At 35.0% G+C, this 14,329-nt stretch overlaps 1 protein-coding gene across 2 annotated transcripts in view; it reads right to left on the bottom strand.

The window, feature by feature from the left end:
• SNX29 (sorting nexin 29) overlaps positions 1–14,329 on the bottom strand; it is a 99,090-nt gene that overhangs the window by 50,332 nt on the left and 34,429 nt on the right. For both annotated transcript variants that reach the window (XM_014252728.2, XM_088064102.1), the window contains 4 exons: positions 12,399–12,505; positions 7,589–7,705; positions 6,722–6,777; positions 5,737–5,818 (listed from right to left, as the gene is read on the bottom strand). In XM_014252728.2, coding sequence (XP_014108203.1) covers positions 5,737–5,818; positions 6,722–6,777; positions 7,589–7,705; positions 12,399–12,505 — 362 coding nt within the window. The remainder of the gene's footprint in view (positions 1–5,736; positions 5,819–6,721; positions 6,778–7,588; positions 7,706–12,398; positions 12,506–14,329) is intronic.

The raw sequence follows: 14,329 nt of genomic DNA on the forward strand, positions 1-14,329 counted from the left end.
ACTAGGGTTCCTTAAGTGGGAGTTTGTACAAAACAAATTAATTTCTCCATCTATGGTTGTGTCCCATAATGTTTACAACTAATCAATCTGCCACTCAGTAATAGCAACTTTGTAAGAGAATAAACCTCTGAACCTACTTTTGGATAACTGCCTAATGTTCTTGCTGGAAGACATGGTTATGAGTGTCTAGTCTGAGCTCCTGTCACAGCCTGCATAATTTTATTCAGTGAAGTCCAAACAATCCTTATGATTTGTTGATTGGTAATAAAGACATCATTTGGTCATCTAATTAATTTTTCTACTCAGGTGCAAAATTAATTGGACTAGTAATCTATCAGTGCTAATGATGACAAGGCAGGAGCCAAGATCTAAACTGAAGGAAAACAAACTTCAGCAAGTACAAAGAGAGAGGATGTACTATGAAAACATTTAGAATGAGCTTGCCATGCACAGAAGATAAGCATTAGTTGGAAGGAAAGATATTTCCTCATCATACCAAATATTTCCATTTTAGGATTAAATTAGTCATTATTAGCATAATATTAAAAAGGTAACTCATGTTTAGCTAAAGTCACCTCCAAGTTTCTTGCACTCTGGTCTTACAGCAAGGCACACTGATCTCAACAGTTCAGAAAATTCCTTGGAGAATTATGAAGTATATTTTATCCAGAACACTTAAATATAAACACAAGGTATAGTGGTATTTATTATTCCAAAATATCACTATCCAGGTATTTCCTTAGAAACAAGTCACATCTTTGTGCTTGGATTGAATTTTCTTCAATTTAATTAGCTCAATTATTTTCCAGACCCACAGAAATTTCCAGTATTACCCTCAATTATACATTGTGGAGAAAACCACTGTCATGCAGTTGTTTTGAAATTGCAAGGCAATAGTTTCAATGGATGCTCCAATTTGCATTTTGAAACTGTTAAAAATGTCTCATTTTCCTCATGATTTGAAAGATTGCTATTGTATTCCCCTCTCAGTTGCCTTTCATGCAGGCTGAGAATTTCCAAAATGCTCCTCCAGTGAAAAATCTTTTTTTTGCCACCCATATTATTTGCAGTCAATGTATTTTTCTGGAAAGGAGCAGAACTGCACACAGATAAACCAGAGATTATACACAGCATAATAGCATTTTCTATTTGTCTATCCCTTTCCTAATCACTTGTAACAACTTGGTTTTTAGACCTCCTTAAATCCTTTTAAAAATTATGTCAGATTACCTATTTTAAAATCTGTGGTATGCAAGCCAGAAGCTATTTATCAGTCACATTTCAGCTATTTCACCTTCGAATTCCTGGTGCACTGCATGTGGTGATTTATACCTTATTTATTCAATAAGATCTGCTACTGGCATTTCATTTAAAACAGACAGTCTGCTATTCTGCACAAGAGAATATATTCCACACAATGAGAATAACCCATAACAACTCCATGGTGAACAGAGATTATAAAATATGCATTTTTCTGTTACTATTTTATATTCTGAGAAGACAAGTAAAAAAATATTTTTAATTGAACTCAATAATTGCACTGAAGTGCACATCCAATTCTAAATAGCTCTTCCCCTAAAATTTATGTACCTTCTAATTGTTGTAATGTCCACAGCTGAATGATATGGATGCACAGCTCTGTTAATTTTTAAGACAGTGCTAAACTGGAGCACTGAATTATCTGCTGCTCACAATTGTCCCCTTGAACTCAGCCATTCAAATTGAGCATAAAATTTGGCTACATTTCCAGAGCTTGTTTTGAAATCCTTAGGATTCATAACCAGTTAATTCTGCCAGTTAAACATTACTGCAAGAGTGCAGTGTAACTCTACAAATACAGAGAGAGGTTTGATTGAATGTTCCACATCTAATAGGATTCATTATGAAATGCTGCTTGCTTTCAGGGACCACAGTCCTATTTCTGAGCTTGTCCAGAATCCTTAATCCGTAACAGAAATTAAACTATTTGATGGTTGAAACTATGTGACAAGTATGCTGGTGCTGGAAACTTTTCCTGCTGTATTTACTGAAGAGCAATGTCTGGGGTTTCTTTAAGGATGAAAAATGCATTGATTTTGAACGTCTGAAACAGATGCTAACGTGGCACAAAGATAAATACTTTGAAATGCCCTTCAAAACAGCATTACAAATCTACATTAAATTTAAAAATGTAAAATTAAATTTTAAAAAGCAAGCACAATAAGAAAACTGCAGGAGTCTATTCTTACTCTGTCCAGGTCAGGCCTTCCTGATATGCAGATTAACATGTCATAAATTTCTTTTCCTGGTTTAAGAAGCACGAGTGCAAAATTGGCATTGATTTCAGAGAGGCACAGCAATCCATATTTATTTCTCCTAATTCTTAAATTCTTCAAAAGGTTTTTTAAGTTCATGAAAACAGATAACAGACACTGTGGAACTGATAGGTTCATAATTTTCCAAACTACTTGAGATGCTCTGCAATTGTTTCCACCCTCTTCTGGTCATTTCCAAGGCAAGTGATATGTACACAGCAGTTTATTTTCTGCTCCAAAATACCTATTTATAAGCAGAAAGGGACAGAAGAGGCACAACAATTCTAAAGTGCATCAGCAGTAAGTGTGACAGAGCAAGTAACCCTGGCACAGTCCTGCTCTCTCCATCAAGTGAAGTGCTCTAGAGATACACAATTCCAAATCAGCAAAGGTTAACAAGGTGGTTCATCAGAGGAGGGGAGAGAAGGACAATCTCTTTGGCTTTCTAATAATAGAAAATACAGAAGAGATCAAGCCATCTCAGAAATACACTCACATGAACTGCCTTTGGAAAAGCAATGACCAAGGCTCATGCCCTTTTGTAGCACCCTCATTTAGTAGCAACATCTTACCTTGATAGTATCACATGTATGATCTGATTTTCAGTCAGGTTAAGCACCTGAGGGTTAATGTCTAATTAGCTTTAAGTACAGTTGTAAGTATTTAGCATATTTAAAATTCATGCTTAACCAGAACAAAATTTCAAACTTTGCCTGTTCCAGCTGGCACACTTTAGCTTTCTCCAAAGTTCATTTGATATCTTTTTCTCAGCATTAACCAGCACAACCAAGAGTCAGTTTTTACATCTGTTCACCCAAGTTCTCCCAGAGAAATGTGAACTCCAAAAGATATTGGTAATAATCTCACTTACACCTACATTCTGCAATATTGCTACTTTCCTTTCTATTGATATACTACAAGTCCTTTCTCATGCAGCTGATTAGAAGAGTTATACATGCATTTTAATTTTCTGCCATTGGATAAATAAATGATAAGGCAATAAAAATAATGGTTATTATGAATAAAAGGACTCTCAGAAATGAGCTCAATCATTTATCCTAATTGGACTCACTGTCTGGGTCTGTTCAAGACATACTGGTAGCCTGGTAAATATCCTCTTCCACAATTTCAACACTGGATCAAATTCTTTGTAATCAGCAGCACATGTTTTGTCAGAGATTTAATAAGTGCACAGTGCTGTTATTGAACCTGTTCTGAAGTTTTCCAAATTAATGCTTTCCTGGTCACTATAAAATGTAAAATATATATTCAGAAAGCACATGACTATATAATTGACCAGAGAGATGGCACTCACTTTAAATGTTTCATAACAGCTGTATGAGTCTATTTGGGAAAATATTCTTTTTCATATGCACTGGGGCAGTGACACTACTGTTACTGAGACCAAAAACTGGCAGGAATGATATCCATGTGTTCTTCCATAAGGAAAGAGTGCCATGATCAAAGTTTAACAAGAATTATAGAAGTTCTAAGTCACTTCTACAGGTAATTCCTGCTTGCTTTTTCTCTCAACTATTAAAAGACAAATTTCAATTGTTCACTGGAAGAATTCTATAATATCCGGTGCTGTTCTGTAGCTGAAGACAAACTAGTCTGACTACATTCTACATTCTAGACAGCTATATTTAACTTTTCACATAAAAAAAATCTGTAAGCTGATAGTGTGAAAAGATAATGAATGAAACATATTCAGAAGAACTTGTACATTTTTCAAATATACCAATAAACAGAATTTTGCACACTATGAATGCCCCATATTAGAAATTTAAACTGTAGACATAAAAACCTGGTAAAATTCTTAAAATTGTCATTGTGTAGACTTAGAATTTTCAATCTTTTGGAAATATTTTGCTTCCTTTTTTTCCTGTTCTCAAGAGGCTAAACCTTCAACTACAAGTTCTTTATTTTCCATTAAAGACAAGTAAAATCTAACTCTACTCACTTCTAAATTTTTGGGTAAAGTTCTGAACCTCTTACAAACAGGGAAGCTTGATTTATATCAACATTTTTCCTTCTGAATGTGCAGAACATATTCATATGTGAATTCTGCATATTTCACAGGCTTTAACAATCCCACCTGTACAGTGATGCTCAAACCTTTAGTAACCTCATTTGATACCAAGTTACAAGTAAAATTAAAAATACATTAAATTCTTCAAAGAATTCACAGAATGGGCAAGGTAATGTGGAACGGACTACAGTGGGCCATCTGGTCCATCCCCCCTGCTCAAGCAGGATGAAAAACAACACAGAGCAACTTGGAAAAGAAGCAGTAGAACACAGAGCTCTTCTAGTGGACATGGAACTGCAACATCATTAGAGTAACAGGTGGGGTGAGATTTGATGATTTTAAGAATTTCTGCAATGGCAGACTTGTGTCTGGGTTTGAGAATGTGCAGCCAGTAACAGCAGAGTGGAGAAATATGTGGAAGCCAGAAAGACAACAATAATTACACTTGTCAACAAGTTAGGTTTTCACACACCTGTGCATCTCAATTTGATTGATTTTTCAATGCTTTTGAACAAATTACTAACTGTTCCCATCCTGGTGGCTTTTCTTTCCATTACCTTGAATCTTATTTTTCATTGTCTTTTACTGGCCAAAAGGTGGGTGTTTTCCTATATTTTTCAGCTACCTGCCAACACTTCATAAATGATTCAAAATTCTGCAAAAAAACATCATTCAGAGTGAGAGGAATGTTAACAAGCTTCAGCAATCTTGTTCAGAACTAAGTACATATGGCTGAAACAAAAGTGGAGAAATTTTGCAGCTGCTAACAATCCACAAATAAAGAAATACAAACAGCCTAGGACAGCACATTAGAGAGTGTTTGAAGTTCACCTTGCCATTCTATGCATGGAGGATATCACTGCTCTGAAACCAAGAATTCAGGAATCAAAGAACACTATAAAATTTCAATGCTTCAACTACAAGTCAGGCTGGAGCACAGGCCCCTGAATTCAGACCTGCCCGAGGCGGAACACAATGTGAACACATTCAATAACATTCAGTGAAAGATTGTTTCATTATTCAAGATGTTTTGAAGTGAGCTACTACAGTAAACCACATCTGTCTGTCTGTCAAGCAATGTTTATGGTCATTGTTATCCCCAAAACTGAAGTAAAACATGTACATGCACATTGAAGAAGCTGTTACTGATTAATATTGCATTGTTACACTCCCTGACCAATGGAGTCATCTTAGTAGCATGCTTTTAAAGTATTAAACTCCTAAAAGACAACCCTCAAAATATGCTATTTGAATAATCAACACAATCCTGTGGATGAATATATATGAAGTTACTGCTGCTGCTCATTAGCTGATCTCTAATGAAATTGTAGAAAGAGCTTTAAATTATTAAAATGTGCTATTTCAGTCAGAAACTTATACACAAAATCCCTGTTAGGCTGGCTCACTTACCTGATAAACATGGAACGCATTGGCAGCTTTTCCACGTAGAAAGACTGAGGGAATCCAAACATTAATAAGAGCACGATTTGATCTGAAGAGGACAGAGAAAAACTTAAAATAAGGAATCATATTTATGTGTAAGAATTGCAAAGCAACTACATGCAATGATTTAGATAATGATCAAAGTTATCAACAAAGCAACTTATCACTTCAAATTAAGTAACAGAAAAATAGGAGTTCTGCGTGAACTTTTTATATGTTCTGAATCTAAAAATGTTCCATAAAATTAACCCAACTGAAACAATTCCTTCTGCAGGTTTTCTGGGATTTGGGTGTTTTTTTCACAGCATGCATTTGACAACATTTCATTATACATTTGAAGCAAAAATTATTCACTGCAACAAATTCAACATTCTCAGACACAAACCTCAGGTAAAATTCATTAAACAACAGAAAAACAGTGCACAGTTATGCAGAAGCCATTCCCATCCACTCTTTGTTATCCATCTCTTGATTTCTACGATTCAAACATATCAGCTACATTTTCAACCCCTCATCCACAAAAGCAAGATTCATTAGTTTGACTACTAAAGGCAAAAATCCAAATCACAACACTCTAGAATGGGGTGGGTTGTTTGTGTCAGTTTTGGGTTTTTTTGTAAGCATTGATTAGGAGCTGTTCTGTTAAAATGAGGAAATCTATCACATGATGAATAGCGACCAGCACCCAGCACCCAAAGCACTAAAACCAATAACTTCTTGGTGCTTTGGCAGAATACCAAGACCTAGGGCACTTAAAAAGCACTCTAAGGCAATCTTCCTAAATCTAAACTCCTTAAGTTCAGCATTATTAACTACACTGGGACATGGACACCATAGCTAAGAATGCTGCTATTGGAAATAATATAGGAAAAGCAAATTATTGAATCTGTTTGCTTATTTTCCTTTCCCAGAGACAGTATGAAGAGAAAAATTGGTGAATTATGAAACTTACATTTCAAAATCTGACAAACTCTGATCTTCAGATGTTTGGCTCAAATCTCCAGGGACCTATATTTACAAAACAGAAATGATTTCCACACAGTGGCTGTTATGTTTTCAATTAAGAAAGCATACAATTATAAGGGAATTACAATTCAACATTCAATTTTACAAATGCCAATAAAAACTATGACTGACAAGCAATAAAAGAAAAACAAAATCCTGCAAGAGGATTGTAAACATATCACCCTTGTGAGTCCTTTATATTAGAATTGCTACAGTTTAGTAAAGAAATGAGTTGGGGGTCATAAAAGCATATAATCATGAAAGAGATAGAAAATGCATGATAGTGCACCATTATTAGGGCTTTTTGAGCAAAGGATGCTAAAACAAAATATTTTGTGTGTAAAAGCAATTTATGGGAAAATGCAAAGCACATAAAACCTACTGATCACTTTCTTTTACAACCAATATTTCATTAGGGGAAGGACACATGAGCATTTTATTTCAGCTGTGCTCTTATAAAACATTATGTAAGTACAAAAGTTCATAACGATGCAATGATGGACTAATGCCTGCAGAATCAAAGGAAGCAGCAGTTGTTAGAAAACCAGATTGCAAGAGCATTTAGAACTGAAACAGAAATAGCTTTTTACCCTACTTTATAGCTAGAATAAACATAAAAGGGTATCTTCTTTCCTTTATAAGGAAAATATAAAATGTAAAGCATAATCTAGAATAGTTAAGAGGAAAGGAATTGTGTAAAGCCAATTCTTCACAGATCTGTTATTTCTTACAAGCTAATAGATATTTCATCATGAGTAGCATGTTTGAGCCTATTCTAGAGAGATATTCTACAATGCAATAACCAGACACTCACTGGCCCTCTCAGATCAATTAGTTCTTGTCTCATCTGGAACACCAGAGCTTCCTTGGCCATCAGAGCACGGTGCAGCCTCTCATTGAATTCAATCAGCTCCCCATGCATTTCAGCCACCTGAAAAGTAAAGCCAAGGGATAATTATGTTATGAATTGGAAAAAAAAAAATCCCACTATGTAATTTCTTACACGTATATCAATTTCTTTTTACCATACTCTCCAAGTATTGCTAATGCATTAGTTCGAACAATCATTACAAACAGACATTGCTATAATTTTGACTCATGCCTTGAAATGTAGTTTTGATATTGGATTGAACAGGACAAAATACAACTTCATGTTAAATTTTATTCCTATTACTCGAAATCATGACAACTGATTCTAATAAAACACTCATTGACTTCTGTGCTCAGTTTAATTCTTTGATGAACGCAGCACTCAACAGGTACAAACTAATCACAATATTTTGAACTGGGAGTACTGCAAAATGCACAAACTGCATTAAATTTTGTCAATAATTCATAAGTGATATACTCTTCACTCTTAGTTGGGAGTTTTAATAGGATTGGAGCTAGAAGTCAATCACTCCAGGCAAATCTGTGAGAGGTCAGAGGAGTCTATACCAGAGTCAGGCTGAGTCACAGGTTGTGCTCACAGGTAAACAGAGTGGCCTCTTTGGACACCAAGTGTGGCTGTGGCTGTGCTCTGCATTTTAAGTCAAGAGAGCAGCAAGTGATGCAGGATGTTCTGAGAATGCCTGGGGCTGGGAGAGTGAGGAGGATGGAAAGTTCCAGCAGTCAGATGAACACAGTGGGCATTGCTGGACCCCTTCCAGTGGGCTGCCCCAGCAGCATGGTTAAACCTGTTCCTCAGTTAGAACACCTCTTGGAATGCCTCCTCCTGCTCATATTCCCATCCAGGCAGCAGGGTAACAGCATGAAAGCACAGCTGAACAACATGAATTTCAATCCAGGCACCTCAACAATAGCACAGGGACTTGAACTACTGCCAAATCTCTTAAGAGTTCATAGTTTCCCTTCTGGAAGCAGTTCATTACTATCTGTGAATTTCATGATTTCCTTTTCTTGAATTACTCTGCCTTCTCCCTCTTCCCCAGGGAAGTTCCCCAAAATAAAGCAGTTGAATTCAGTTTAATTTAGTGTCTGCTTTTAATTTTGTGCTTTCTTCTACACAAACCTGCATCCTTCACAGAATCTAAGCAAACAGAAAAAAGCAGCTTCAATTTGACAAGCCAGGATCTGACATCATTGATTATAAATCAAAAATAAAAATAATTCTCTCAAATTGAACTTCAAGCATTCTTTTCCAATTTCTTTTTATATAAGAGGGAATCCTTCAAATCTAGTAATTCATCACTGTAACATATTTGCAAAAAAGAGCTAAACTACACCAAAAATAATAATATAATACTATTAACTCTAGATAAATCATTATCCATACTAGCTTAACCACTAATTCAAATTTAAAGTGGGTGGTGTAACATTTAAGAATAATAAGGTTTAGTATTAACAGGCCACTGTTAATTGCAGAGTCTGGGCTGGAAGGCAGAACTTCCCTGCATTTCAGGTGCAGCAGAGATACAGCACACAACCAGTTGCAAACTCATAGAGAAAAGCTGCAATACTGCTGGTTATCAAAAGCAATACCAAAATTTATGAGTGGATACAAATCTCTCAGTAGTTTGCATATTAGAAAACATATTTGATTTTTCAGGGCCTGTCTATCAGAAGAACAAAATCCAGACTGATATGTGACTATTTTGTCTCTCTCTGATTTGATGTCCTTGAAATAACTTTCTACTTACAGACTCAATTAATATGCAAATTCAACAACTCTCTCAAAACACTACAAGTAATGCAAAAATTTATAAGTATCCCCAGCAAAGTTAAATAATAAAAAGGAAATTTAACAGCAAATAAAACACCAAATCACTTGTTCTATATTATCAAAAGGACAACTGGCAGGTAACACTTATTAGCAATTAACTTACTTCAATACCTCTCCTTGTCAAAGAAAAATGCATTACCATCACTGCAAATCAAAAGGAGCAATGAATGACAATATTAATTTAAGTTCCTTTAATTTTTTCCTGCATCAAAGTGTGCTAAAACAATAAAGTGGTCTCCTTATAATTATATCCTTTCAGTTACATTTTCATACAGTCATATCTTCCTTTACTCAATCCACAATGAAGCTTAAGCAATAAATTTCACTGCTGGGACTTCAATCATCACAGCTGTTTTTCTTCATAATAATATGCTTGAAGGCAAAAAATAATGTATAAATAAGGTAGGTTTCCCTTGGGCAGAGGATCATTTAGATTTGCTCCTTCCTATACAAGAAAACAGTTTAAAGCACCCAAACCCGTGAAGTGAGGCTAAAGTAAACACTTGAGGCTCCTCACTAAGAGAACTCTTTAGAGCTGTCAAAAGAAAACCTAAGTGCCTGAGAGTACTGCAAGTACACTGCCCAGCATGACCACGCTTGAGAACAGTCTACAGAGAAATGACAAAGGAAATATCACTTCATGTTTCACAGCAAAGGACCAATCAGTTAACTTAGGCTAGGACTGTTTTACTAAGCACCTAATAACTCTGTCTTGGAAGGACACACTTCTAGACAAATTCTATAAACATAAAATAAATAAAAACTTGCAACAATAAAAAAATTGTAATTTTCTCACAATGTTTTAGTAGAACCCAAGACTTTTTTTAATATTGTTCGCAACTAAGACTTCATTGAAGTTTTTGCACAAGCCACATCTGAATTAATAACTTTTTGTCAGGTATAGGCATTTTTCCCCCAACAGTCACAAAATATAACATGTTTCCCAAGAAACTCTAGACAGAACTGGAAGTTGGTTCTTTTTGCTCTTAGCAGAAGCATGGATGTATTTTTTCCATTAGAAGGTTTTCTTTTCAAAAATCAATGTTCTTATACATCTTTTTCTCAAAAGAAGCAAGGCCAAAGGGCTGCAAAATAGAGCAGGCATCCTATTAACAACTCCATTTTTCTACAAGTGAAAACCAGTAAAACTCAAAATGGTAGAGACGATTCCAAAAAATCTACTGATACATCCATAAAATATTCAAACCTTGCTTCCTGTTTCAAAACTTCCAGTATCTATTCTCAGTATTTCCATCTGCAAACAATGCATTTGGTCCAAGACAGACTGAAATACCACTTAGGAACATGGCTGGCATTGAGCTGCTTTGGTTTGGGCTTGTATTGTATCCCCAGTCGTCTGTTCTGTTTATGCTGGATATTAAGTTCTGCACCTTTAAGACTGGTTCCAAGACTGAAGGGGGGAGAAGAAGCTCACAGTTCGTTTTCAGAAATTGATTTTGTTTTGTTGCGTGGATTTCTGCTTGGTTGGTTTTTTACTCTCACTACACAAGGTAGGCACAAGTCACGTTTCCTCAAAACCAACAAACAGAAAATAAGCTGAAGCTTTCATCCTGAAATAAACTGGGAGCTGTGCACATTTAATGAGCTTCCTATTCATGTTAGCAATAATTCCCAGTTTTTGTCAGTTGTGTCCAGTCGTACCAGTGTTTGCTGAGACTGACACTGCTTGCCACGCTCAGAGCATAAAGAAGGGTTATGACAGGGGTTATGTCCTGTTTGGAGCATGTGAAGATATTGTTGGAGACCAATAAGTGAAACAGATGCAGCCCCCCTCTTCTCAGTATCACTGGCAAGAAAGCTTTTCCTGTGGTTACAGCCAGGGCTGTGTCATCACTGACACTGCCAAAAACCCACAAGTGTCAGTAAGAAACTCCTGAGCACACAGAACAAACCTGGTACAAGTAAGGAGGCTTCCACAGCAGGGAGAGGTTTTACCTGTGTTCTTAATTAAGATACTCTCTTGATAGGAACAGAACAGAGGAAAGGAGTCAGAAGAACACAACCAAAGGTAAGCATTAGGGAGAGAATTAGTTTCACATGGTCCTATGAGAAAAGGATAACCAAGTATGAATGTTTTAGAAGAACTGTATGAAGCTCTTTGATCCATGACCTGCATTTTTAGTCATCTTCATGTTAATCAGTTAATGTGGGTATCCAATTTCAGAGCATTTGGGGCAAGAGAAAGACATAGAGAATTGTTTTACTTTTTATAAAAATGTTCTTTTAATATTTAATAGCAGATATAGGTATTAGATATTAAACATCATTACTTCTGTCTTAAAAATAATTTGTATTCAAATTTAGGATGAAACCCTAATCTATCTTTTTTTTTCATTTAATGAATTTTCCATTATTCTTAAAAGTAAATCTTGCCTTCAACATGGTCATATCAAGAGAAGCCGTATCTTCTATCAGCCATTTTCTTGCTGTAGTATTCAATAAGCAATACAAAAATGAAACATGGTTTGCAATCAGAAACCAGCATGAAAGTACAGAAAAAGCTACAGATTTCACTGTGTCCTCATCTTAAATAAATCTCAACTGCCATCACAGCCATGCCTGTAATTACATACTGTAACTTAAACAAAACCTCAAATCTATTGTCTGTGATGGTTTCAACTTCATCACCAGCAGTTAAAACCTGAAGGAACTTGCTTCTCTATTAAAACTTTCATTTTAATATCAGCATATAAAAGTGTACCCCTGTTAGGAAAAGTATTCTTAATCATCTGAGATTTTTTTATTTTTGAAGGAAAAAAAATCAGGTTTATCTTTTACATACCTGAAGAAAAAAAATAACAACTAAGCAAAGAAGCTTAGTTAAGCTTCAAGCTTTGTTTTACAATTACAATTCCATAAAATCTGTCAGTGTAAACTTTACCTCAATCAATTTCCTTTCGTAAGAGCTGGCCAGTTCCTCATTGTCTTCTACTTGCTTTTGCTCTGGAATTGTAAATTCACCATCAGTGCTCCAAATGTTTGGCAGAACTGTAACAAAGACAAACCTCAAATTAAAAAGTTAAATTCCATAAACGTCCAAGACACCCTGTATAGAAACATTAGCTCTGTAAGAAACAGTTATTAAAAATATCAGAACACATCATAATACTAAACACTATTAGAAGTAGTAAAATACAGATTCTGCAGGGACCTTTTTTTGTAAGAAATATTTAGACTGTAATCTTAACAGTAAAAAAAGTAAACCAAAAGCATTTGGCTGTTCTGTGACTACAGCTGTCTAATTATTATTATTATTATTATTATTATTATTATTATTACCTGCAATTTCTGCCCAAAGTCTTCTAAAACTAAACTTACACTTCTGTTTTAAGCCTTTTTTTTTTTTTTAACTTGGCTTCCAAAATATAATTTTATATTACTTGCACAGACTGCTTACATATCATAGAAATTACAGAAAATAGGGCTGAAAATGAACATTCCATATTTCATCCAGTATTTCATGATTTTGCATCAAGCAGAATCAGCTGGAGTTACTCCATTCCTGACAGTTAACTGTCTAATTTCTTCCTAAAAACTTCCAAGAAGGGAGATATGCCTCCTTGCACGACCTACTTAAATTTAACTATTCTTCTCACAAAGGTTTTCCTGATAGCTAATCAAACTTCCTTCACCTGCCATGTCAGCCCGTTACTTCTTTTATCTGTAGTGAATGAAAACTACAGAATATTCTATTCCTGTTCCTAGCTATCATTTACGTATTTGAAGATCACTTTAAGGCCTGTCTCCTCCAAGTTACACGGAATCCAATTCAACTTTTCCTCATAGCTCATGAATTTCTAAGAAAACAATTTAACAAATAAAAGTAAAGCCCTAATAGAAGTGAAGATGAAGAAATGCTTTCACCATTCTTCAATATCTGAACTATATGAACCACTATAAGGTAGATGGAGAGACCATAATTTAGCTGGCTAAATATTATTGAGGCTGCAAACTGATTTTTGCTTTGAGGAAGAATTTAGAAGTTTATTATTATTTAAGTGAATTTGAAAGCTATTTCAAGATCTTTTTCTTGAAAATGTTGCTGCAAGTTCTTCAGCCAGACTTTTAAGATCAGCATTTTTATATAAATATTCTATCTAAGCAGGTTTAAAAAATGGTACAGAGCCAACTCCTGCTGATGGCTGAGAAATCAAGATGCTCATTTATTAAATATTTAAATACCAATATCCAACTTCTCAGGCTACAGCAGTGATCATTCATTTTGAAAGCTGATAGTTCTGACTTTTGGGTAATTTATTTATAATCACATTTGCTGAGTGGGGTTTTTTTGCCTTTTTAAGTCTCCACAAGGCAAAGTATCAAGCTGAGTTTCATTTATTATTTTAGGAAAGTATTTAAAAGCCATACTCAATAGCATTTGATCTGATTATTGTAGCAAACATGTAGACTTCATTATTTATAGTGATAAAAATAACAGCAGAAGCCAAATTTATTCTGACTCTTTCAAAAGAGAGTCACAGAAAATCTGTATTTGAAAATCTACAATGCATTTAAGACTTCTGTTTTCATACCATTCAGAAAATTAATTATAATTAAAATTACTCATTACATATACAAACCATGGGTGCGATAGTTTCTATAATTCTGGTAAAAGGAACAAACTCCTTTTGTTTCATTCCTTTTTTGCAGCTAGTACTCAGAGATTATTTACATGCTTATGCACTTTGAGTCAGAGACCCCAGTACTACTAAAATTTCACCTAAATTTTCAACGGCAGATAAGGAAAAAAATTTCGTTTAATATAGATTCAACATGTGAAGCTAGACTGTAAGAAAAATTTGTTACAAATAT

Source organism: Pseudopodoces humilis, chromosome 18 (assembly GCF_049639895.1).
Source record: "Pseudopodoces humilis isolate 2021_Gansu_Grassland_sample_001 chromosome 18, ASM4963989v1, whole genome shotgun sequence".
In the NCBI taxonomy this organism is placed as follows: domain Eukaryota; kingdom Metazoa; phylum Chordata; class Aves; order Passeriformes; family Paridae; genus Pseudopodoces; species Pseudopodoces humilis.